The sequence below is a fragment of the Perognathus longimembris genome, chromosome 3 (assembly GCF_023159225.1).
Source record: "Perognathus longimembris pacificus isolate PPM17 chromosome 3, ASM2315922v1, whole genome shotgun sequence".
In the NCBI taxonomy this organism is placed as follows: Eukaryota; Metazoa; Chordata; class Mammalia; order Rodentia; family Heteromyidae; genus Perognathus; species Perognathus longimembris.
The window spans coordinates 63,753,797-63,780,660 of NC_063163.1; the positions used below are offsets into that span (position 1 = coordinate 63,753,797).

A 26,864-nucleotide genomic window follows, 5' to 3' on the forward strand; every position below is an offset into this window, starting at 1 on the left:
TTCAGAAACTTCACAACTTCAAGTATTTGAAATGCACTTAAATCCCCTCCCCCACACTTTCATTTTAGATATTACATTCTCTTGGTGACTGGCTGACTCATGAAGTTGAAGGATTTCTTGGAAAGGCAAGTTTAAAGTCCTGACTATATAGTTTGTATTAGGACAAGTTAGCAATCTCTTGGTCAGTATGCGAAGTTACAGTGATTTCTCCTGAAAAAAATAGCAAGTGGGGGAAACAGGCATGCCTGTAACCATTCAGATCAAAGCACAAACAGCATTTAAAAAATAAATACCTAGCTAGGTGCTGATGGCTCATGCCTGTAATCCTAGATACTGAGGAGGCTGAGATCTCAGGATTGTGGTTCAAAGCCAGCCTAGGCAGAAAAGTCAGTGAGACACTTATCTCCAATTAACCACCCAAAAAGCCAGAAGTGAAGCTGTGGCTCAAGTGGTAGAGCACCAGCCTTGGGTAAAAAACAAAGCTCAGGGATAGTGTCCAGGCCTTGAGTTCAAGCCCTAGTACTGGCACCAGCAAAAAAATAAATAATAATAAATAATAATTCCTGGGCTGTTGGAGGGGGCTTTGATGCAGCTCTACTCTCGTGCCTGCCTTCCACTAGCAACCTACGTGGCCTCTGCCTCTGCAGGGTGACTGCTCTTTGTCACTTGTCATGCAGCCTCAAGTTTGGTATCTCAGACTTCTCATGCAATTTTCAGAAACCCAAATGACATCGTATGGACTCACTCTTTAAATCTTTTTTTAGTACAGTTTGGCAAATCTCCCAAATGAAATTCAACTCCTACGTTAAAAAGTATGGAGCCAGAGATAGAGCTAAGTGTGTCTGGGCCTCTGGGCTGGATGGAGAGGCTCTGGTGGGGCTCAGGAATGGAAGCCCCAGCTGTGCCCAGAGAGCCACAGACACCTGTGGCTTGATCGCATGCACCAGACTAGAACAAGTTATTCACAGAGACCAGGGCTCCCCAGGCCCCAAAGCAATCCAGCTGATTGGCACTTTTGTAAAGACCAGCAAACCCTGTCCCCCTACCCCCACTTCCCTACCTCTTAGTCTCAGGAACATTGGTGTCACCCCCACACTAACTCACAGTGCTAAAAACAGCAAGCATTAAACACAGACACCTGATTCATTCTGTTCCATCTTCTGCCTCTGAGAACTCCAGCACACTCTCAACTGCAGGCTCGCTCTCTACCTGCTGATGGGAACTGCACTTTGGGTTTTCGTTTTGAGAAATCGGGATATTTATAAAGCTGTCTGGAGAGACCACCATTAGATGGCCAAGTCACCAGGTCTGGCCCGCCCATTGCTGGCCTTGCTGGACCTGCCGGGGTCTAGCGAGACCAAAGGAGGTGCATGCATCTCTGCTGCAGTGGTCACAGCCTGCTCCTGGTCTTCCAGGGTCACTGCTAAGGCGCTTTCCTCCAAGCTGCTGCCACTGCCGTCTGCCAGCAGCAATGGCCCGCTGCCCCCTGACCCGGCCTCCTGTGGGAGCGGCTGGCTGCTGCTGCCCGTGGGGCTGGGGGCTGCGGGGCTGGACGCTGTCGGGGAGGCCTTGCGGACCGGAGTCAGCTGCTCAGCTGCTTGGTTGGCCCAGTTCTGCTCTGTCATCAGCAGGTGGTGGCCCTGGTAGAGCTGGGCTGGGTGAGCTCTGCTTTGTGCCTCAGTCAGAGGGAATGTTTTAAAGTCTGCTGCTGGTGCTGAGGCCATCCCAGAGGGACACCCCGCTTGTCCTAGGGGAGGGGCAGGGTGCGAGTAGCAAGGTGGGAAGCCCACAGCCACACTAGGCGGGCCAGGGCGAGATACAAGGGGCAGTGGGTCGGCCATCCCCAGCCTGGCTTCGGACACCTCTGGCCCCGGGTGGTTGGTGACCCCCTGCTTGAGCTTTTTCCAGCCCAGGTGGTAGATCTCCAGCATGTTGAGCACCAGGGAGGCGCATGCCACGGCCAGCATGAAGATGATGAAGATGGTCTTCTCCGTAGGCCTGGAGATGAAGCAGTCCACCGTGTTGGGGCAGGGCCAGCGGTCGCAGCGGTACAGCGGCTGCAGCTGGAATCCGTACAGGAAGTACTGGCCGGCGATGAAGCCCACCTCGAAGAGCGTCTTGAAGATGATGTTGAAGACATAGGTGCGCAGCAGCGCGCCGGCGATGCGCACCTTGCCTCGGTCGTCTCGAACCGGGGGTCTGTCCAGGGAGACGGTGCCACCCAGCGGCTCCCGGGCCCGCCCGTGGTGGGGGTTGTCTCTCCTTAGCAGCTCCTCCTCCCTCTCTTTCTTCTTCTCTTCCATGCGCACGATGTGCAGCACGTGGCCCAGGTAGATGAGGGTGGGCGTGGACACGAAGATGATCTGCAGGGCCCAGAAGCGGATGTGCGAGATGGGGAAGGCCCGGTCGTAGCAGACGTTCTCGCAGCCCGGCTGCTGGGTGTTGCAAGTGAAGTCGGACTGCTCATCGCCCCACACCTCCTCGGCGGCGGCCCCCAGCACCAAGATCCGGAAGATGAACAGCACCGTCAGCCAGACCTTGCCGATGACCGTGGAGTGCTCCTGCGCGTTCTCTAGGAGTCGCCCCAGAAAGCTCCAGTCGCCCATTGCTCCAGATTCCTAACCTGGAAGAAAACACCGGCGCGTGAGGCACGGGAGTTAGGCCCGAGTGGATGGCTCCTGCCTGTCATCCTAGCCACTCAGGGGTCTGAGATCTGAAGTTGGAAGGTCTGTGGTTTGAAGCCGGCCTGGGAAGACAAATGCAGGAGACTCTCATCTCCAATAAGCCACCAAAAAGTGGAAGTGGAGTTGTGGTTCAAGGGGTCGAGTGCCAGCTTTGAGCCCAAAAGCCAAGCAAGAGCAGCAAGGCCCCAAGTTCAAACCCCAGTACTAGCACACAAACACACACACAAATAATAAAAGAAAGAAGAGAAAAACAAAATGGAGTATTGAGAGAGGACCTAAGTATATCTTAGTGTGAACCTCAGATCATCTCGACCTGATTTATAGTATTTAATACAGTGTGATACTATGGAAGTAGTTGTTATATTCTATGTTTAGGGAATAGTGAGAAAAAAATCTTATGTAAGTTTAATATGGATACATTCTTTCCAAATATTTGTGGGTCCTGTTGGTTAAATCCACAGAGGGTCAGGCTCATTGGTATTGCTATCAAACTGAGACCTATTCTAAGGTGGCTATGAGGAAAAAAATAGAATTGGTAGGGAGTGGATTTCTTACCCTGTGACTTTGTATTTAGAAAACAACAAGCCACTAACTGAAATCACCTCCCCAGTCCTGTGCCATCTCTGTGTTCTCTTCAGGATGGGGGGTGGTGGGGGTGGGAAGGTGTAGCTGGGTGGTGGCTGGAGTAAGCCAGCCGTGGCCATCCAGCCAGGACTAGGGCTCCGGTGCAGCACAGTGAGGCCGGCAGCAGCTGGTCACTTAGTAACTGGAGGGCACCTTGTGTGTCCCCAGTGCTGTGCTAGGCCCTGGGGACACACATCTAGCTGCAGGTAGGAGGTGAGGAAGACGAGAGGCCACCAGAGCCCTGGTGTTCTGGGCTGGTGATCAGGCTCACGGGGGTGGCCACACCAGAGGAGGGGCACAGCCCTCAGCTAGGGTTAGGTCAGAGGCAGGAGCCTGCACACTGGGATGGTGGGTTCATGGTAATATACAGCAATGGAGGGAAGGAATCCATTGACCACCTTCATGAAGAAGGCATGCTTAGTGTGCTTAGTGCTTAGTGTGGCAGCTTAGTGTTCTTATTATCACTGCACAGTGAGGAAATTACCGCCCCCCCCGAAGAGCTGCACAGATGTCTAAGGTAAGCACAGACAGTGCCTTCTCTTTTCCTCTCCCTTTCCTCTCCTCTCCTCTCCTCTCCTCTCCTCTCCTCCCCCCTCTCCTTACTTTCCCTCTCCTACCCTCCCTTCTCTTCTCCTCCTTTCCTGGTGCTGATAGTAGGACTTCAACTCAGAGCCTCTTGATCTTGCTTGGCTTTTTCACTTCAGGTCGGCACTCTACCACTTGAGCCGCAGCTCTACTTGCAGCTTTTTGCTAGTGAACTGGAGATAAAGAGTCTCTTGGATTTGTCTGCCAGGACTGGCTTCAAACCTTGCTCCTCAAATTTCAGCCTCCTGAGTAGCTAGGATTACAGGTGTGAACCCCTATGGCTGAACTTTTTTTTTTTTTTATTTCCTAGTACTGGTGCTTGAACTCAGGGTCTTGAGCTTTTGCTTGGCTTTTTTTTGCTCAAGGCTGGCAGTCTACCACTAAGTGACACCCTCTAACTCTAGTATATTTTGCTGGTTATCTGGAGATTAGTCTCTTGGACTTCCCCTACCAGGGCTGGCTTTGAACCACAATCCTCATATCTCAGTCTCTTGAGTAGCCAGGGTTACAAGTGTAAGCCTCCAGCTCCAATGTTTAAAAAAAAAACAAATCTTTTTGAATAGATTTGAAGGCAAACCACTCTGATTACTAGCTTGCTAGTGATAATAACAGATAAATGTCAATTCTCTTTGAATATACTTAGTTTGTGTGATTGAGATTGTCAGAGAAATCTATTTTTTGTATACCAAATTGTCTCCATGTCCCTCATTATGACTGATACTGCTTTGTATGTTCTTAGAAGGTAACAGTGTTTACTCTAGAAACTGGATTACTGTTCATGACACAATCTACTCTTTTCTATGAGGGAGGGTCAAGGAACCCTTCTTGTTACAACCAATTCTAACTCTTAATCCTCACAGCTGTCCTCAAAGGACAGGTATTCAGTTTCCTGATTATCACAAAGGCCCCCTGTGTGTTGTTTCTGTGTGATTTGAGTGCTCATATGTTGGAGGTGTGGTTCCAGCAGTGGTGGTACCTTTAAGGGGTGGAGCCCAGTGAGAGACTCTTAGGTCATGGTGTGTGTGTGTGTGTGTGTGTGTGTGTGTGTGTGTGTGTGCGCGCGCGCACGTGCTCCCTTGAACAAGACTGCAGAGCCCCAGTGTTTCTTTCTCTTTCATACTTTGTTGGATTTAAGCTCCTAATTTAAGCACATACCGTACCTCCATGATGACTGGGCACTGGGGGACTCATCAGGACTGAGCTGATGGCCAAGCCACATCCTTGAACCTTCAAAACCAGTACAAAAGCCATTTCTCTCTAGGTAGCCCAGGTCAGGGAGTGTATGTACTGTGGTGATAGAAGCCCATCGCCCTCCCATTCAGCCTTGAGCAGGTGCTGTCAGTGTTAGGCATCACTGTATAGGATGGAACTATGACAGTGAACAAAAACCCATTGGGAGACCAAAATCCAGGTGCCAAAATTGAACCATTATTCCTTGTATGGGCTACTTCCCAAACTTGGAAACCAGCTCCAGTTTAGGGTCTTATCTCCAATTCCCTCAGGGGTAGCCAGCACCCATCCCCAGTACTGCCCTGGGGCTCTTCTCTAGGCCACACCCTGACTAGGAGCTGTGGCCCTCTTATTCTAGAAGGTTCCCTCCATCCTCTACAACCCCCACTTGCTAGGCCTCCCATGGGTCCCCACACTACAGTCTGTTCTCTAACCTGGGCCTGGTAGGCCCCACCTCCCTTAGCCTTGATCCTGAGGCTGAATCACCCTTCCAGGCATGTGCACCTCTCCTTGGGGATCTCTACAGGCACCACAGGGATATGCACATCTGGAGGTGCCTGAAAGAGGCCAGTGCAGGTATTCAATGTTTCTTCCAGCTGCCCATTGGGCTCAGATGCACATGTTTGCTAGTAAATATTGACAGAATGTGCTGGAAGCGAGAGGTATGGGTACAGTGAAGGAGGAGGTGCTTCTGCATGGCAGACTGGACAGTGCCATTGGCATCTTCCTGAAGGGCCGCAGGGTGGGGGTCAACCTCCCCAAATACCATTGTGGGCACCAATGAGAAACACAGACAGGTCAATGACAGGTTCTACCCTCAAATCAGATGAGGAGGGTGAGGAGACCAACTGTGGCGTCTCACTGTCACTCTGTGCAGGGGCAGCCCTTTCTACAAGAGCCACTGGGTGCAACCATGGGGTGTGGCATGGCACTCAGAGCACTGGAGTGCCACCCACAAGAATGCCACAGGCTGTCACTGGGTGCTTTGCCTAGGATCTGCCAGGCACTTATAAATCTTAGCTGCTCAGGAGGCTGAGATCTGAGAGCCAAGGTTGGAAGCCAGCCTGGGCAGAAAAGTTCATGAGACTTTTATCTCCAATTAATCATCCCAAATCTGGAAGTGGAGTTGTGGCTCAAGTGGTGGACCATGAGCCTTGAGCACAAAAGCTCAGGGACAGGGACTGAGAATGTGGCTTAGTGGTAGAGTGCTTGCCTAGCATGCATGAAGCCCTGGGTTCGATTCCTCAGTACCATATAAACAGAAAAATACAGAAGTGGTGCTGTGGCTCAAGTGGTAGAGTGCTGGCCTTGAGCACAGAGAGGCTTAGGGACAGAGAACCCAGGCCCTGAGTTCAAGCCCTAGGACTGGCAAAAAAGCACAGGAACAGTGTTCAGGCTCTGAGTTCAAGCCCCAGGACTGGCACACACAAAAAAAAGTCATTATGGGAATAAAGCCAGGTATAAATGAAAAGATATGGTTCATTTATAACTGCTAAAATACAAGTACTTCATATAATCCATACCTATGAGATGTGTATCAATCCATTAAGTTAAATCTAGTTTTAAATATATTAATGACTTGAAGAAAAGCTGATGCTCTAATGGCAAATGACAAGAGTGTATACATCTCTGCATTGCCATAATATCATATTTATCATTGTTCAAGAGTCATAACCATGACTTCTACTTTTTGTGCCAGTACTGGGTCTTGAACTCAGGGCCTCAAGTTCCTTAAGGCTAGTGATCTATCACTTGAGTCACACTTCCAATATTTTTGTGGCTAATTAGAGAGAAGAGTTTCATGGACTTCTCTGCTCAGGCTCGGAATTTTGACCCTCAGATTACAGCTATGATTACAGACATTTGTTTCACTTCCATTTTTGAAGTTCTAGGCCTTTTTTTCCTCCTTTCTTTTCTGTCAGTCCTGGGCTTGAACTCAGGGTCTGGGAGCTGTCCCTGAGCTCTTCTGCTCAAGGCTAGTGCTCTACCACTTTGAGCCACAGCTCTACTTCCAGTTTTTTGAGTGGTTAATTGGACATAAGAGAGTCTCCCCGGGACTTTTCTGCCTGGGCTGGCTTTGAACCCTCATCCTCAGATCTCAATCTCCTGAGTAGCTAGGATTACCATTGGCACCCAGCTTTCTAGTTGCTTTTTAAAGTAGCTGATTGGCTTCTCATTGTTCATTATGGTTTCTTCTCCTTTCTGTTCTTTGTGGCCACAGAAAGTGCAGTAGACTAGACAAACACAATCAACCACGCAACTGACCAGTCGTGAGGAGGTAAGGGCTGAGGAGGTGTCACTAGCTCTGACAGTGGCTGTGGGTATGGCACGAATGTGAAGGAACTTCATGATCTTGAATGAGAAATCTTCATGTGTGGGTATAGAGCAGGCTCCCCTCAGACTTCAAGAGCAAGGGCATGTGTCCCGGAACTCACTGCAGAGCCTCTGGCTGCATGTCTCAGCATAGTTGGTTTGGCTGTGTGAAATGCACAAGAATGGAGATCTGTGTGTATGTGTGTGCATGTACACATGTGCATGCATATGCTAGTACTAGGGCTTGAACTCAGGGTCCTGCACTCTTGTTTGGCTTTTTCTCTCAAGGTTGGCACTCTACTGCTTGAACCATACCTCTACTTCTGGCTTTTTGCTGTTTAATTGGAGATAAAGAGTCCCTTGGACTTTCCTGTCAGGCTCTCTTCAGATCCTCAGAACTCAGTCTCTTGAGTGGCTAGGATGACAGGTATGAGCCACAGGTACCTGAGTTTTGTTTTGTTTTCCAGCTGGTATGGGGGATTGCACTTGGCTATGCAAGCCATGCCACCTGTATTTTTCTGCCTTGGTTATTTTAAAGTTAGGACCTTGCTTTTTGTCTGGGCCAGCCTGGACTGCTACTTGTGCTTTTCCAGGTTGCTGGGGATGATAGGCACTAATCACTGTGCCCAGCCATCGTGCTTCCCACATAACTGTGAAAGCAGACCTATGCCACTATGTCCAACCATTGGTTGGGATGGAGATTCATGCACTTTTTTGCCTGGGTTGGCTTCAAACCTCAATCCCCCTTTATCTACCTCTTAAATGTCTAGGATTAGAGGGTTCAGCCACTGTGCTTAGTTTAGAAGTGCTTTATATGGTCATGTGCTATATAGCAACATATTGGTCAATTATGCCACAGGGTCCTTTAAGATTGCTCCTCCTGGGGCTGGGGATATAGCCTAGTGGCAAGAGTGCCTGCCTCGGATACACGAGGCCCTAGGTTCGATTCCCCAGCACCACATATACAGAAAACGGCCAGAAGCGGTGCTGTGGCTCAAGTGGCGGAGTGCTAGCCTTGAGCGGGAAGAAGCCAGGGACAGTGCTCAGGCCCTGAGTCCAAGGCCCAGGACTGGCCAAAAAAAAAAATAAATAAATAAAAATAAATAAATAAATAAAAAAGATTGCTCCTCCTGGTGATGAGGACTGTGGGGTTAAAGATTATCTGGATGTGAGACATTATTCACCTCCATGAGATAGCTCTTCATCTGTGTGTGTGTGTGTGTGTGTGTGTGTGTGTGTGTGTACATGTGAGTGCACTTGGGCTTAAACTCAGGGCCATGCACTTTTGCTTGGCTTCTCTGCTCAATGCTGACTAGCTCTCTGCCACTTGAACCACAGGTCCACTTCTGCTACTCAGGTCCACTTCTAGCTATTCAGGAGAGCTGAGGATCATGGTTCAAAGCCAGGAAAGTCTGTGAGACTCTTATCTCCACTAAACTACTAAAAAAAATAAGCCAGAAGTGGAACTGTGTCTCAAGTGGTTGAGTTCTAGCCTTGAGCAAAAAGCTTAGGGATAGCATCTAGGCTCTGAGTTCAAGCACACCATAAAAATAAGGTACACTCTGTTTTTTAAAGTCTATTTGTGGCTGGGGTGGTGGCTCATGCCTGTAAATCTCAGCTACTCGGGAGGCAGAGATTAGAGGATCAAGATTGGAAGTCAGCCAAGGCCAAAAAGCTAGCAAGACTTCATCTTAATGACCAAGCTGGGTATGAGCAGTATGTTCTTGTGGCCCTGGCTACACAGGAAACATAAATAGGGGGATCGTTATCTGAGACCATCCCTGGGAAAAACAAGACCATCTGTGTGTGTGGGGGGGAACCCTAAAGACATAGGGTTGGGGGCACAGCCTAACAAGTACAAGGCCAACTCAAGTGCCACCAACACCATAATTTGTGGAGATTGGAAAATTCGGAAAATGAGAGAGCTATATGGATATGTAAGTGCAGAAGGATTTCACCAACAAAGATGCTATTAAAATGAATGGTTAGGGAAAGGTATGTGGAAGAGAGGAACTGGAGATGGGATTAGGGGAGGAGGTTCTGGATAGAAAATGAGAAGGGAACCCCACGGAGGTGGGTATTGGTGTGGCCTGGTGTGATGGAGGATTCCATGTTAGAAAAGCAGTGATTTTCTTTTTCCTTTGTGAGTTGGTATGGAGGCTTGAACTCAGAGCGTGAGTATTGTCCTTTAGCTTTTACACTCAAGGCTAGCACTCTACCACTTGTGGCCCTTGAGTTTCTGGCTTTTGCTGGATAATTAGAGATAAGAATCCCATTGATGGGCTGGGACTATGGCCTTGTGGTAAAGTGCTTGCCTCGTATAAATGAAGCCCTGGGTTCAATTCCTCAGCACCACATATATAGAAAAAGCCAGAAGTGGCGCTGTGGCTCAAGTGGTAGAGTGCTGGCCTTGAGCAAAAAAAAAAAAAGAAGCCAGGGACAGTGCTAAGGCCCTGAGTTCAAGCTGCCAGGACTGGCAAAACAAAACAAAACAAAAAGAATCCCATGGACTTCCTTGCCTGGGCTGGCTTCAAACCTCAATTCCCAAATGTCAGCCTCCTGAGTAGTTAGGATTACAGGTGTGAGCCACAGGTACCAGGCTGGTTTTATTATCCATTTTTCCTCAGTCCCTTTCTCCTCTCTTCCCCTCCCCTCTTCCTCTCTGTGTCTCTCTATCCATTCTACTTCTCGGTCTCTCTTTCAATCTCTCTGTCTGTCCATCTCTCTCCATGCTGGGAGTGAATCTAGGGCCTTGTGCAAGCTGAGAAAAACCTCTACCATTGGACCACATCCCTAGTTCCCCTCAGTCTGAAGAAATTTAGTTCAGAAACTTTTTTTTTTTGGAGACAGTCTCCCTGTGTAGCTCAGGCTGGCCTTAACTCACAATCCTTCCCCCAACTACACTAGAGATTGTTAGGATACAGTGTCTGGGGTTCAAGTGGTCCTCCAGCCTTAACCTCCTGAGTAGCTGCCAAGTTTAGAAATGTCAGGTTGTTCTTGCAGCTTCTGATCTCAGCACGGGGTCAGCAGGTGCATGGGACCTGGAAGGGGGTGGAGGGCAAAGGGCCACAGAGGCCACCACTGCTGCCTCACAAGGCAGCCCAGCCCTGAGAAAGCCAGCAGCGGGCTTTGAAGAGAGGTGACTAACCACATCAACACTCTCCAGAGCATTCAGGAAGGATGAAGTCAAAGCCCTTTGATCTAACAAAGAGGGGACCACTAATGATTTTTCTGTGACCAGTCTGACAAGGAGGTAAGGGCAGAAGAAAGTCTAGGTGTGGGGTCAAAGAGACAGTAGGTGGAGATAAATAGAGCCCTTGTTCAGAGATCCAGAGCTAAAGAAGGAGTCCCAGAGTGTCAAGGAAGAGCACAAGACCCAACTAAAGTGTTGCTAAGAGAAAAGAACCATGCATGATGGACAGCGGAGGATGAAGTCAGAAGGAACACAGAGGATGGAGGGACTTGACAACACTTTTATCAGTGGGGTCCACAAGAAGGTCATTGATTTATTTAGTGCCAGTACTAGGGCTTGGACTCAGGACCTGGGTGCTATCGACATGGGTGCTGTCCCTAAGCTATCTGATCAAGGCTGGTGCTCCACCACTTGAGCCACACCTCCACTTCTGGCTTTTGGGTGGGTAATTGGAGATGACAATCTCATGGATCTTCCTGTCTGGGCTGGATTCAGGACCTTGATCCTCTGATCTCAGCCTCCTGAGTAGCTAGGGTAACAGGTATGAGCCACTTGTGCCTGGCAGAAGGTGATGGTCATTGAGGCCATGAGGATTATGAAAAAGTCTAGGAGGATGTAAACAGGAAGGGAGAAGCTGGTTCTATGGGGCTCCCTTGAGCCAGATGTGGGGATGTAGAACAAGGAAGGCGTGATGTCACTGCAGGAAGGCCTCTCTAGGTAAGGACCGGATGTTGAAGCAATCCAAGCCCTGTCCTGGAGCAGCTCACACACAGGTGGGGAGACCTGACTTAAGCCAAGTCAGACTTACCCAGTACTGTATCTGATTCCCTTTTATAACACTAACTTGATGATTACCACACTTACTGGGTTTATTAATTTCAGGTCATCTAATGTGGAGTCAGGCTGCATAAGTTAACTTTGTCTTTGCCTTATGTAATTGTCTGCGACTTTGCTGAGTGCAATTTTGAGAGTTACAAGTATGCTTAGCAGGAAAGAGTTCTGTGTTCAACTGGTAATGTCTGCTTGGGTTTGGAATGGGGGTGATGGTGCCTCATGTAGTAGTTTTCGCCATTTCTGATTTGGCATGGATCTCGTAGGACATGGGGATTTGAACTAGTCAAAAACAGGATGCAATGGTAAATGGTCTTGTCTAGATATCTAATTATCTAGTTAGTGAGAAGACTCTCTCCCATCAGCATCTTTCATCCCTTAGCTATTTTTCAAGACTTTGGAAGTGGATGTGTGGCTCAAGTGGTAGAGAGCCAGCCTTAATAGGAAAAATCAAGGAAGAGTGTGAGGCTCTGAGATCAAGCTCCAGTTCTGGTAAAAGAATAAAAAAAGTAATCTTCAAGATTTCACATTTCAGACCATATAGTAGGCCCTTCCCAACTGCCCTATCAGCTAACATCAGATCAAAAACATATTTTTTCCTTTTACTTTTTTTTTTTTTTTTTTTGGCCAGTCCTGGGGCTTGGACTCAGGGCCTGAGCACTGTCCCTGGCTTCTTCTTGCTCAAGGCTAGCACTCTGCCACTTGAGCCACAGCGCCACTTCTGGCCATTTTCTGTATATGTGGTGCTGGGGAATCAAACCCAGGGCCTCATGTATACGAGGCAGGCACTCTTGCCACTAGGCCATATCCCCAGCCCTCCTTTTACTTTTGTGCTGGTTCTGGGACCTGAATTCACACTCAACACTTGTTTGTTTGTTTGTTTGTTTGTTTGCTCAAGGCTAGCACTCTACCACTTGAGCCACAGCTCCACTTCTGGCTTTTTGTGTGTAACTGGCAATAAGAGTCTCACAGACTTCCCTGCCTGGGGGCTGGCTTTGTACCAGGATCCTCAGATCTCAGCCCCCTGAGTTGCTAGGATTACAGGCAAGAGCCTGGCTTCAAAAATATTTTAAGGGGGGCTGGGGATATAGCCTAGTGGCAAGAGTGCCTGCCTCGGATACACGAGGCCCTAGGTTCGATTCCCCAGCACCACATATACAGAAAACGGCCAGGAGCGGCGCTGTGGCTCAAGTGGCAGAGTGCTAGCCTTGAGCGGGAAGAAGCCAGGGACAGTGCTGCTCAGGCCCTGAGTCCAAGGCCCAGGACTGGCAAAAAAAAAAAAAAAAATATTTTAAGGACTGGGAATATGGCCCAGTGGTAGAGTGCTTGCCTCATCACCACATATATAGAAAAAGCCAGAAGTGGCACTGTGGCTCAAGTGGCAGAGTGCTAGCCTTGAGCAAAAGAAGCCAGGGGCGGTGTCCAGGCCCTGAGTCTAAGCCCCACGACAGACAAAAAAAAAAGTTTTAAGAATTGTGTCTGAAGAAAAACTGTATTTACTGAACATGCACCTTTTTTGTGTGTCATAATTCCCCAAATTATTCAGTATAGCAACTATCTGCGTAGTATTCAGACTGCAGCAGGTGTAGTAAGTAGTCAGGAGAGGATTTAGAATGCATGGGGGTGGGCGCCAGTTCCATGAAATATTGCACCCTATCTGACACAGGGACCTGAGCATTCGTGGGCTGTATCTGTTGCCATCCATGTGCGGTGGAAACCCTTGGATGGCTGTGCTGCGTATCTGGTAGCACATGTCTCCCAACTTTCTCCAAATGTGTCAGGGTTATTCCTAGGGGCTGTAGAGCTGGCCTGCATGGTTCTAAGTCATTCTTGTGCTCTTTGGACTGGTTATTGTTGGTACTTAGGAACACTGCTTTGTTGGTTTGGTTTTGGCAGTTGCCAGAGATGGTATAAACCAGTATAAACAGCCGAAACAGGTTTGTATCTCATCAGGTGTCCAGAAACTTGTTAGGAAACTTTCTTAAAATTCTGGTAGGAGGCGCCTTTGGATTTTCTAGCAAGAGACAATAATGTCACCTGCTATTAAGTATGACTTTATCTCCTGTTTCCTAATTTGACCTTCTGTCTCCCCTTTCCTTTCCCTTCCCTTTTCCTTTTCCCTTTCCTTTTTTTAGTTTTTTCATTTTTTTGTGCTAGTATTGGGGCTTGAACTCAGAGCTTCACACTCTTGCTTAGCTTTTTACTCAAGACTGGTACTCTGACTTTTTTGCTACTTAAATGGAAATGAGTCTTACCAACTTTTCTGCCCTGGCTGGCTTCAAACCTGGATTCTTCAGATCTCACCTCATGTGGCTCTTTTTCTTTTCTTTTTTTCTTATACTCACTAAAACTTTTAGGCAGTGGGATGTGGTGACATCTTTTCTGAATTTCTGTCCTGAACACAAATGCTTCTAAAGTTTTAGCATCAAACTGTTTTAATTTTATTAGGCTAAAAAGGTTCACCTCCACTCTTTTGTGGCTACTAACATGGTTTTGTTTTCTAAAGCATGATTGAATTCTGAATTTAATAAAGCAGCTACTGTGCTTAGAAATTGATGCCATTAGCCTTGCTGGATAGGGGTCTTTTTTTTTTTATAATTTACTCTCATGTATATGAGAACATTCAATTTTCTATGACTTTATTTTGGATTCTTGTTTGTATCTAAGATTGGTTGCAACCTCTTTTTGTAGTAGAATCAGATTTTAACATATAAGCTATTTTAAGTTTGAACATTTTTATACTCTAAAAAATCTCATGTAAGGGTCTTCTAGTGCTGGGCGCCAGTGGCTCATGCCTGTATTACTAGCTACTCGAGAGGCTGAGCTCTGAGGACTGAAGTTTGAAGCCAGCTTGGGCAGGAAAGCATGAGGCTTATCTCTTATCTCCACCAGAAAATCAGAAATGGTGCTATGGCTCAAAGAAGTAGAGTGCTAGCCTTGAGTGAAAAAGCTCAGGAATAGCACTCCGGCCCTGAGTTCAAGCCCAATGACCAACAAAAAGAACAGAAAAAAAAGTCTTTTAGTAAGGTGCTGTTGGCTCATGTCTATAATCCTGGATACTCAGAAGGTTAAGATCTGAGAAAGTTACAGCTGGAAGCTAGCACCAGTAGACAAATCTGTGAGTGTCTTATCCTCAATTAACCAGCAAAACGTGGAGGCATGACTTAAGTGGTAAAGCACCAGTCTTGAGTGAAAAAAAGATGAGCAAGAGTGCAAGGCCCTGAGTTTAAACCTCAGAATCCCCTGTCTGTCTGTCTGCCCCTGCCTGCCTGTCTTATACACACACACACACACACACACACACACACACACACACACAATCTTCTATAGTAGAGTTTCAGGCTAATAATGTCCTTTTTGAAGTGGTTGGCAAACTTCACTAAGATTCAGTTTCATTAACTGCTATCCATATATGTACAGCAGCTATTCCTTCAGTTTTGATCATTTGCACCTTTTAGAAAATTTCTATTTCAAATTTGACATAAAGTGACTAATGATATTTTCTTACTTTTTTTTTTTTTGGCTAGTTCTGGGGCTTGGACTCAGGGCCTGGGCACTGTCCCAGAGCTTCTTTTGCTTCTTTTTACTCTACCACTTGAGCCACAGCGCCACTGTGCCACTTCTGGCTTTTGCTGTGTATGGAGTACTGAGGAATCAAACCAGGGTTTCATGCATGCTAGGCAAGCACTGTACCACTAAGCCACATTCCCAGCCCTCTTACAATGTTTGTTTATTTATTTATTTATTTATTTAAATTTATTTTATTTTTTTTTGGCCAGTCCTGGGGCTTGGACTCAGGGCCTGAGGACTGTCCCTGGCTTCTTTTTGCTCAAGGCTAGCACTATGCCACTTGAGCCACAGCGCCACTTCTGGCCATTTTCTAGATATGTGGTGCTGGAGAATCGAACCCAGGGCTTCATGTATATGAGGCGAGCTCTCTTGCCACTAGGCCATATTCCCAGCCCCCCCTTACAATGTTTTAACTCTATGTTATTTGTACTTGGATTTCTTTGTTTGGTTCTAAATACTGCTCATTTGAAGATTTTAAAATACTAACCTTGCCGAAAGTTTTTCTTTTCTTAAAGAAAACTTTGATTTAAAAACAATAAGTTTGGGCTGGGAATATGGCTTAGTGGCAAGAGTGCTTGCCTCATATACATGAAGCCCTGGGTTTGATTCCCCAGCACCACATATATAGAAAACGGCCAGAACTGGAGCTGTGTCTCAAGTGGCAGAGTGCTAGCCTTGAGCAAAAAGAATCCAGGGACAGTGCTCAAGCCCTGAGTCCAAGGCCCAGGACTGGCCAAAAAAAAAAATAAAATTAAAGTAAACAAAAAACAATAAGTTTACTTTTTTCTCTCCAATGTCTTCTATGTATGTTATTCCTGACATACAGAATAAGTCTACAAAAAATTCTAAGGATATTAGCGTCAATTTTATTTACCACTGTTATTATAAAATATACAAAATAGGTAATGCATAATATATTATGTACTATAATATATGTAATTTATTTAGTTATTTTTTGCTAGTCCTGGGGCTTGGGACTCAGGGCCTGGGTGCTGTCCCTGAGCTGTATTTTTTGCTCAAGGATAGCACTCTACCTCTTGAGCCACAGCATAATTTCCAGCTTTTTCTGTTAATGTAGTGTTGAGGAATAGAACTCAGGGCTTCATGCATGTTAGGCAAGCATCTACTGCTAAGCTACATTTCCAGTCCCAATATATGTAATATATACTGAATATTTTATTATATTATGTAACATATGTGATGTATATTATATATTAACATACTATAATAAGCAATACTTACTATAATATTGTTTCAGAGATTTTTATCTCTTAATTTTTAATGGAGAAGTGTATGTGCTAATACTTTGGGGTGTGTGTGTTTGTATGCCAGTTCTGGGGCTTGAACTTAGGACCTGGGTACTCTCCCTAAGCTTCTTTTGCTCAAGGCTAGTGCTCTGCCACTTGAGCCACAGCTCCACTTTTGGCTCTATTAGTAGCTTAGTGGAGATAAGAGTCTCACAGTCTTTTCTGCCCAGGGTGGCTTCGAACTATGATCCTTAGCTCTCCTGAGTAGTTAGGATTATGGACATGAGCCACAGGCACTTGGCTGTGTCCAAATACTTTTAAATAGTCGAATGCTATGCTCTCATCTATAACTAAGTGATTTAGTAAAACTACAAAATGAATGTTCCAATTTATTAGTAGTTTCAAATCACCAGTATGATTACATATTTTTATTGTCAGAGAAGAAATCTCCAGACACACAAAAGAATTTTAAAATGATAGTTAAACATTTTTATATCATCTACACTTTAATTCTCCCCCTCCCCATTTTTTTTCAGTGATAAGAGCTCAGACCCGGGGCCTTGTACATGTTAGCAGGGGCTTTACCACTGAGCTATACATCTACCCCTGAAATTACACTTTAATGTGTGTGTGGTCATGTACAGCACTGGAGCTTGAACTCAGTGCCTTGTGCTTCGGTTGTCTTTTCTACTCAAATTACTAATGAAGTAAGAACACATGGGAAGCATTTTTAATAGTGCAAGCTACCTATATATGATTGCCTTCCTATTATTTTTTTTCTTTCATGTGGGGATTTTAAGCGTTTATGAGAAACTGGAAAGTCCAATGCCCACATCTTCACGTTGACGAAGCACAGTAAACAGAGTAAATGAGTTTCGTCTCTAGCCAAAGAGGAGAGTAAATCCGGTGTTACTTTTTGAACTTTGGAATTAAGAGCTTTGTGAGAGCTACTTTTAGCTTATCTTATTTTGGGGGACGATGTCTTGCTAAGTTGTTCAGGATAGCTTTGAATTTGCACTCGGGTAATCCTCTGGTCTCAGACTCCAGCTTGGCTTGGCCTCCAGGTGCCCACGGTGACGGGTTGCACTGAGAGCTAATTTCAACTTGTAAGTTGTTTAAACAAACGACTTCAAGCCGGTACTGGTGGCACTCGCCTGTAACCCTAACTACTTAGGAGACTGAGATCTGAGGATCATGGTGGGAAGGTGGCCTGGACAGAAAAGTTCATGGAACTCCTATCTGCAATCAACCAGCAAAGAGCTGGAAATGGAGGTATGGCTCAAGTGGAAGAGCAGAGCAGAAAAAGCAAAGAGAGAACGAGAATCCCTGAGTTCAAGCCAATGTACTGGCATAAAAACAAGAAAGTATTCACTTGAAAAATGAAAGTCTTCAATGCTTCAAATTCAACAAGGGAAAAACAACAGTACACTTTGCTTTTTTCTTTTTTTGCCAGTCCTGAGGCTTGAACTCAGGGCCTGAGCACTGTCCCTGAGCTTCTTTTTGCTCAAGGTTAGCACTCTACCACTTGAGCTACAGCGCCACTTCTGGCTTTTTTTGTTTATGTGGTGCTGAGGAATCGAACCCAGGGCTTCATGCATGCTAGGCAAGCACTCTACCGCTAAGCCACATTCCCAGCCATTACACTTTACTTTTAATCCAGTCTTTCTTCTTGAAATACTTGAGTGAAATACATACTCCTTCTGGAGATCAGTACTGAGTCACCTTTCCACAATTAGAATTCTAACCCTAAGTAGAAATGAACAGCTGGCCAAGCTTCAGTTTAATTAAGGGACAAAGCAGACCGTTCAAGCATGGTAGGAAAGGCACTGCCCTCCGCAACTATTTCTGTCCCTTGGCCCCTCTGTCCTCCGTGTGCCCTCCCTCTTCCTTTCCCTACTGGACCCTCTCCTCCCATCTCTCAGTTGCCAAACGGCACTGTAAGAAAGTTCTGTGAAAGACCTATGAATTGCTCTCTATGAAAGAAGTCACGGCTCTTCAAATAAAATGGAACTTTACCAATACCCCACTTTCTAAGGAATGGCTTAGAAAGGGGGAAGATGATGGGGTGCTTTAACATACTGGTATTCTAAGCAGGCTTTCATTATGTCTAAAACACCAAACTCAGACAGGTGTTAGTGGTTCATGCCTATAACACTAGAAAGCCAGAAGGCTGAAATCGGAGGACTGAGATTCAAAGCTAGCCTGGGCAGAAATGTCTATGAGACTCTTATCTTCAAGTAGCCACCAAAAAGCCAGAAGGGGAGCTGCGGCTCAGTGGCAGAGCACCAACCTTGAGTGAAAAAGCCAAGTGAGAGCAGAAGGCCCTAAAGTCAAGCCCCAGTACTTGCATGCACAAGTGTGCACAATTACACACACAGACACACAAAACAAAAAATAAACAACAACAGCAAAAACAAAGTCAAGAAATGGGAACCATTTTTCTAGCAGTGATCTCATCAAATACAGTTAAAAGGTAGCATCTCTCTATAGCCCCAAATGACTCCATTCAGGAATCTTATTAACCATGGAGGAAATATGAGATCATAACATTGTGGTGCTGGGACAACTTAAGAAGTGTTCCTAGCTTATCTTCCTGGGACATGGAAGCCCAGAGAGGGTATTGAGATCTTCCCAAGGCTGCACAGCTCAAAGTGCCCCAGTTATCAAGGAAACTGATCATTTCCTACTTACTTCCCACTTCCAGCTTTCCTTCCCTATGGCTCCAGGGAGCTATGCACTAGGCCAGCTGTTCTGGTTCCAATAGCTGCTTCTGTATTATATTCCATTCTGGCCTACTTCAGTACATGCTAGAAACCCAGGTGACAGTATTTGTAAATTTTACAATTCCATGAGACTCCAGAGGGGCCCTTTTGCCTTTTATAAAGCTTCTTAAATATGACCCATATGTTAAGACCAGGCCAATGAGCTCATTCGTCACAAAGTAGAAATATACTTTTAAAGTAAGCTCAGGTATTATTATGTGGGTGTGAGCCAGCGGCATGGTTTGAACTCAAGGCCTTTCACTCTTGATTGGCTTTATTTGTTCATGGCTGGTGTTCTAAAACTTAAGCTATACCTCCAGTCTGTCATTTTGATTATATCAGAGTCCAGGGGACTTCTCTATCCCAGGCTGGCTTCGAACATGGGACCTCTTTCAGTTTTCAACTTCCTGGGCAGCTGGGATTATAGGTGTGAGTCACAGATAGCTGGCTCCAAGTTGAGACATTTTTTTTCTTCTTACTAAACAATCCCCCATGATAATTATGGCATTTTATTATTCCGTTTATATTACAAACACAAGCTACAGGTTAAATGTCTTCACTTTTATTACAGAAAATAAATTCATGCAGCATAAGTGTAACTCAGTTTTCTCAGTCAAATCTACTTCTACCAGTCTGTAACCAGAAGTCTCATCTAGGTTCTGAGGGGGGGAAATAATTGATTTTTAAACCTAATAGGAATTGGAGTTTCATGAATAAGTGAGCAATAATTTGTTGAGGTGATGGTAAACTGAGTAGAAAAAAATTAGTGATTAAAAATATTTAGTAGGGCTGGGGATATAGCCTAGTGGCAAGAGTGCCTGCCTCGGATACATGAGGCCCTAGGTTCGATTCCCCAGCACCACATATACAGAAAACGGCCAGAAGCGGCGCTGTGGCTCAAGTGGCAGAGTGCTAGCCTTGAGCGGGAAGAAGCCAGGGACAGTGCTCAGGCCCTGAGTCCAAGGCCCAGGACTGGCCAACAACAACAACAACAACAACTATATATATATATATATTTAGTATGGGCTGGGAATGTGACTTAGCAGTAGAGTGCCTGACTCAGCACCACATAAACAGAAAAAGCCAGAGGTGGTGCTGAGGCTCAAGAGGTAGAGTGCTAGCCTTGAGCAAAAAGAAGCCAGGGACAGTGCTTAAACTCTGAGTCCCAAGCCCCAGGACTGGCAAAAAAAATAAATAAAAAATACTCATACATATATGTGTGTGTATACTATTATTAGTTAACATAAATTTTAAAAGCCACTAATTCTTCAAATTAATAAAAAAAATTCTAGAGAAACAAGTCATACCAACCATTACCAAACTATACTTCTGGATATGTAGTGTGGTGTTTTTGGTTTTTTTTAATTTTGGGTGCTGGTACTGGGGCTTGAACTCCTGGCCTCATACTATTACTCAGCTTTTTCTACTCAAGGATGGCACTCTGCCACTTGAGCCACACTTCTGAGTGGTCAATTGTAGATAAAGAGTCTCACAGACTTTTCTGCTCAGACCGGCTTCAAACTCGTGCCCAGCTTATGTCGCACAATTTTTTAAAAGCAGACAGGAGGGTACTAACCTAGTTACTATGATGGAGAATCTTCCACATCTTTAGAATGAAAACTAAAGTGAAACTTCATTATTGTCTGTCTTTAAGCAATATACTGAAATTGCCAATGTCATATTGTTTTTATCCAGACCAATGTGCTCTTGCAGTCACCTGTATGGTGTTGAATTTCCCCCTCTTCAACCCAGTGTGCATTTATTAAACACATGTGTGTGACATTGTGTTGTGCACTACAGACATTCAAGTAGTTAAATACGGTCCTCAGCCTCAGGGGAACCCTTTGCATTGGCAGATTTGTGACAAATAGGTCAAAATTCAAGGACACTTGCTTAGAAAGGGAAAGGGAGACTCCACATTAGTTAAGCTGCAGCTAAGGTTGCCTGGGTCTCTTCATAGCCAGATCCTACAAACCAGGCTTTCTGTGTGGACTAACCTACCTCTCAGAGGCCTTTCAGTGTTTTGGAATGTCCTGACATCATTTTAACTTATTGCAAAGGCTACTCAGTGTAGGGAGGATTACAGTTTCCAGTTTCCCTGCCTCCCTCCCCCGCTTCCTTTCTTCCTTCCTATGCCAGTATATTGGGGCTTTAACGCAGGGCCTCACATTCCTGCTTGACTTTTCCACTGGAGGATGGTGCTCTACCATGTGAGCCACACCTCCAGTTCCAGCTTTCTGCTAAGAGATGAGAGTCTCACGGACTTTTTGGCCCCTGATGGCTTCAGACTGTGACACTCAGATCTCAGCCTTCTGAGTAGCTAGGGTTTCAGGTATGAGCCACCAGTAGTCAATTATAGTTTACTTTTTCACATGAATGAGGCTGTCCATATGAGAAAGACCTAATTTTAAGTTTCACACCTACATATGAAAATTATAAGAAAAAATTAACGCTAACTTATAAGTGAGTATCATTTGGGGAATTTGGGTATGTTCTTTTTCTTACTGGCGAAGAATGAAATGTTACCATTATTTTAAGACCACTGTCAGCCATAGACTGGTTAACAAACAGCTCTACCCAACACATCCCCCTGGCATAGCTTTGTGAATTACTACTGGAACACGTGCACTGCCCTTATTCCATGCTTATCTCAACAGAAACCCAACTGCTGAACCAGTGGAATTCGTGCCAAATTAGCTGATGTTTACTTTGAACACCCTGACATTGGAAAATGAATCCCCCCTTTTTCCCCTTTAATCTTTTAATGTTTGTCTTGTAATGCATTTTATCTTAGTGCGGATGGGCTTTCAATAGCAAGTCACCCATGGTTGTGAGTTTTTAGGTGAGGGCCAGTGCACAATTCACTTCTCAGCGGTTCGTGCCATCTTTGCTAAAGAGCCTATTTTGGAGACACCTTGATAAAACACACACACACACACACACACACACACACACACAAACAAAGGGTTCCAGTCACAAATTTACACGAGCCACGAGTCCCGCATAATAGGACGACTTCTGACCACTAGTGCGGTGGAGCAGACAGCAAACAAGTCGCTGCGTCCCCCTCGGTTTCCTGTCTCTTAAAAGGAGAATCACCATAGGCGGTGGCTAAAAGCGTTTTTCCTTCTTTCGCGGATCCTTAACACAGACACATCATCCTTCAGAACACAGATCAAGAAGGCAGATCGTGGCACAAAGAACTAAAAGGGACTTCTTTTAAAAGAAAAAAAAACTTAAAAAAAAAAGTTTCTAAACCAACACTATCTGTGATCCGGACGATGCTAAAGGCAGCACGCCGTCACTACACCGTGTGCAGCTGCGTGAGGGGGTGCACCCTTGCAGGTGGTTGCGATCAGGCGTCGATCCGGTGCCTGCCATTCTGGGGGTGGCCCCAGCTCCCCACCCAGGGCGAAGACCTCTCCAGCTAGAAAACAAGTTCACCCCAGCTTTGGCCATCCTGGCCAGGGGAGCGCGCGTGCTCCGCCGGCGCCTCCGCGCGCACAGACACCGAAGGTCAACTGTTCCCCAAGTTTCCAGCAAATGTTCCCCAAGGCCGGCTCCGGGGTAATGGGGGCGCCCCACAACGCCCCCGAAGAACCACGACAGAATTCCTGGGGGCCTCCAGAGCCGCCCCCAGGAAGACTGCGACGCCGCGTGCCGCCCGCCTCGCCCAGAGCTGCCCAGGACCCCCGCGCCCGCCGTGGGGTGCGCAGCCCGCCTTACCCCGCTCAGCCGCGGCGGCCACCCCGGCGCTCCTCCCCGAGCGGGGCTCCCGACTGCTCTGAACCACGACTCCTCTCACCCGCGCGCCGCAGCTTCACGCGTGCGCCCCTCGCCGGCTCCTGGCCTCCCCGCCCCGGCCGCCATCCCCGCCGCCCCAGCGCGCGCCGCGCTCCGCGCCCCCAGCCGCAGCCCCGACCCCGGCGCCACGCCCCCCGCCGCCGCCCCCCGGCCCCGCCGCGGGGGGCGGTGCCAGCCCAGACGCGCCCCACGCCGGGCGCTCGCGGGCTCGCCTCGCGCCTGCACCCCGCCCCGCGCCGGTTCCCCGCACCTGCGCGCCACATCCCCACCACACACATCTCCCTCCCGCACCGGCACCCCACCTTGCCATCACGGCGCACCCGCAACCCGAACTTGCATCCTCGGCCCCTGCGCGCCGCCCCACCGCGCCCCTGAGCCCCTGCGCCCGGCACCCGCACCTTGAACTTCCATTCCCGCACCCCACCTTGCACCTGCCTTCCATTCCTGCTTCCCACACCGCACCTGCATCCCGCACCCTACCTGCACCTGCATGCTACACTCCCACCGTGCACCTCTATCCCTCTGCGCACCTGCACCCCAACCTGCTGCATTCCGCGCGCATGCGGCCGCACCCACCCCTGCGCACCCATCCCCGCTTGGGACGCCGAGCCAGGCCGGGGGTCTCCCGCCACCCCCACCCACGCGCCGGGGTTCCTCTGGGCTGGAGGGGAGCGACTGCAGCTGCCTGAGCCCCCCACGGGCGCCGCGGGTGCGGTGGGAGCCCGGTGTGGGCGGGAGGGCCTCGCCGGCCGGGCCCCCCCGTGCCGCCGCCCTGGGGCACGGCGGGGGTGGGGGAATGGGGGGGAGGAAGCGCGGCCCAGCCGAGGCCCAGGCTCAACCTGGCGAGTCCTCAGCCGCAGAGCCGGCGGGGCGCGGCGTGGGCACTATGGAGGAGGCGCCCGGGCGGCAGGAGCTATAAATAGTGGGGAGAGCCTGCGTCCTGTCACACACACTTAATTTAGCTAGCAGTCAGGACCGATTCTCATTTTTTCAAAGTAACTTGTTCCAGGGCGCTTGAGATTTGGCCAGGCCCGGGTGCTGGGGAAGGTGTCCCTTTGGGCCACTTGCTCCAACCGGCCCTGGGGACGCATGCCAGCGTGTGGCCTCACCGACGGGTCTGCGCTGGGCCTCTGTCACCCGTAGGACTGGATTTACTTAACAAGGTCTAGCTGGGGCTTGGCGGAGAAGGGGCTACTAGTTAAATTTCAGAGCCCTTTCTAATGGCTGAAACCGATCTCAACATTCCCTTTATGAGGGATACATACATATTAGAAATGGGGCAAAATTTGGCTGGGAATATGGCCTAGTGTTTAGAGTGCTTGCCTCGTATACATGGAGCCCTGGGTTCGATTCCTCAGCACCACGTATATAGAAAAAGCCATAAGTGGCACTGTGGCTCAAGTAGCCGAGTGCTAGCCTTGAGCAAAAAGAAGCCAGGGACAGTGCTCAGGAGTTCAAGGCCTAGGACTGGCAAAAAAAAAAAAAAAAAAAAAAAAAGGAGAGAAAAAAATGGGGCAAAATTGGACTCTGATTGTTTTACAGTCTCCTTAAGGAGCCCTGTTTGGGTGTCTTTATTGGGGGTCACTTGGACTAGCAAAGCACTTGCTCTGCAAAACCAGCTTGTTCTATTGACATCTTGGATTTCAGGTTTTTCCAAGAAGAAAGAAACCAGAGTGTGAAGGCACAGTTAAAGTATCTTTTTCCCTTTGCAAGTTAGAGGAATATGTAATATGTAGTGTTTATATAGACTTAGGTTGTGTGTGTGTGTGCTGGTACAGGGACTTGAACTCAGGACCTAGGCCCTGTTCTTTAGCTTTATTGTCAAGGCTGGTTCTCTACCACTTGAGCCATACCTCCACTTCCAGCTTTTTGGTGGAGATAAGAATCCCAAGACTTTCTTGCCTGGAGTTGGCATCTAACAGATCCACAGATCTCATCCTCCTGAGTTAGCTAGGATTACAACAAGCATGAGCCACCAGTGCCCCGCTTAGATTTAGTTTTTTAAACTGTGCAATATTATATTATTATAAAGGTTTTAAATAATATTTTCCTTTAGTTTTTGTTCTCTAAGAAGCACAGAATCATTTCTATTTACTTTTCTCCACAAGTATTGACATTTCTTAATACTTGTCTGCATGTGAAACACTGTCTTTATTACTAACAATGGAAATATAAAGCCAGGCACTGGTGGCTCACTCCTGTAATCCTAGCTACTCAGGAGGCTGAGATCTGAGAATCCCGGTTCAAAGCAGCTGAAGCAGGAAAGTCCTTGAGACTCTTATCTCCAATAAACTACTCAGAAAAAGCCACAGGTGGTGCTGTGGCTCATTTGGTAGAAAGCTAGCTTTGAGCACAAAGAGGCTCCGTGACAGTGCCCAGGCCAAAATTCAAGCTCCAGGACTGACCAAGAAAAAAAAAAAAGGAACTATAACCATTCCTTTGCACCTGTAATATTAGATATTCAGGAGGCTGAGATCTGAGGATCAAGGTTTGAAGCAAGCTAGGGCAGAAAAGTTTGTGAAACACTTACCTCCAGTTAACCACCAAAAAGTTGGAAGTGAATCTGTGGCTCAAGTGGGAGAGGACCAGCTTTGAGCAGAAAAAGCTGTAGGACAAGGCCCATGCCCTGAGCTCAATCCCCAGGACCAGCACAAAACAAAAAAGGAAAGAAAATATAATATTGTGATGCTTCTCACTTACTTAAAATGATGTTATGCAGCTAAAACAAACATTTGTGCACCATCTTCATAGCATTATTCAATAGAACCTGAACTATCTATGAGAGTGGATGGATAAGAAAATAGAGTGTATACATACAGTGCAATGGTATTTTTTTGTCTTAAAATGAGGAAATTGTAGCAGAATGTCATTGGCTCATGCCTGTAATCCTAGCTACTCAGGAGGCTGAGATCCGAGGATCACAATTCAAACCCAGCCCAGACAGGAAATTCCATGAGACTCTCGTCTCCAACTAATCATCAAAAAGCCAGAAGTGGAGCTGTGACTCAAGTGATAGAGTGCCAGCCTTGAGCAAAGTAAGCCAAGTGAGAGTGCAAAGCCCTGAGTTCAAGCCCCACCACTGGAACAAAACCACACAGCAAAAATGAGTTTAATGCCATAAGAACTGTATACTTTAAAATGCTGAAGTCGGTCAATTAGGCCTATTTTACAATTTTATATGATATTGTGTAAAGAATAACAAAATTAAGATGGTGGCTCCTTATTCCCATCACATATTTTCTAGGTAGACAAGGTGTTAGTAGTGTGATTTATTTATTTATTTATTTTTGCCAGTCCTGTGGCTTGGACTCAGGGGCCTGAGCACTGTCCCTGGCTTCTTTTTGCTCAGGCTAGCACTCTGCCACTTGAGCCACAGCGCCACTTCTGGCCGTTTTTCTGTATATGTGGTGCTTGGGAATCTAATCCAGTGCTTCATGTATACAAGGCAAGCACTCTTGCCAGTAGTGCCATATTCCCAGCCCAGTGATTTAATTGTAGTGGTTGGTTGCTTCTCATTTTCTTTCAAGATTGTATGGAAGATAATTTCATGAGGAAATAATATGTATAGGCATGTATGCACATAAGCTAAACTAGAGCAATAGATATGTCCCATTTGTATGTTCTAATAACATTTATATCAAAGAAAGCACATTTGTTTAAACTTCTAGCTCGGAGTGGCTGGTTACCAAGAGAGGCCTCTCACCTTCATTCACTGTGAGATACACTTGCCTTGGCTGCCATCTAGTGGTCATGTCAAAACTACGTCTCAGGGCTGAGAGAACCTGAATGAATCTTTTTGTGCTTTGTGTAACCACAAATATTTGTTATAATATTTAATACAAGGTCAAAACCACAAATATTTGTTAAATGAATCTGTCTTTATTCTGTGTGGCAGCCCAAAGTAAACACAATAATGCTGTACATGATTATGTTGAAAAATTTGATGGTGCTTTCATTTAGGCATCAACATTTATGATACATGAAAACTCTCTTGAATTTTTCTTAAACCTGTGTTTTATTA

The 26,864-nt window shown here is 46.8% G+C and overlaps 1 protein-coding gene across 1 annotated transcript; it reads right to left on the reverse strand.

The window, feature by feature from the left end:
- Positions 1-1,286: 1,286 nt before the first annotated feature.
- On the reverse strand, positions 1,287-22,793 carry Gja3 (gap junction protein alpha 3). Its single transcript, XM_048340845.1, has 2 exons — positions 22,766-22,793; positions 1,287-2,623 (listed from the first exon to the last, which is right to left on the reverse strand). Exon 2 carries the CDS (start codon positions 2,604-2,606, stop codon positions 1,287-1,289), a length of 1,320 nt encoding a protein of 439 aa, XP_048196802.1. The 5' UTR covers positions 2,607-2,623; positions 22,766-22,793.
- Between the last annotated feature and the right edge of the window lie 4,071 nt (positions 22,794-26,864).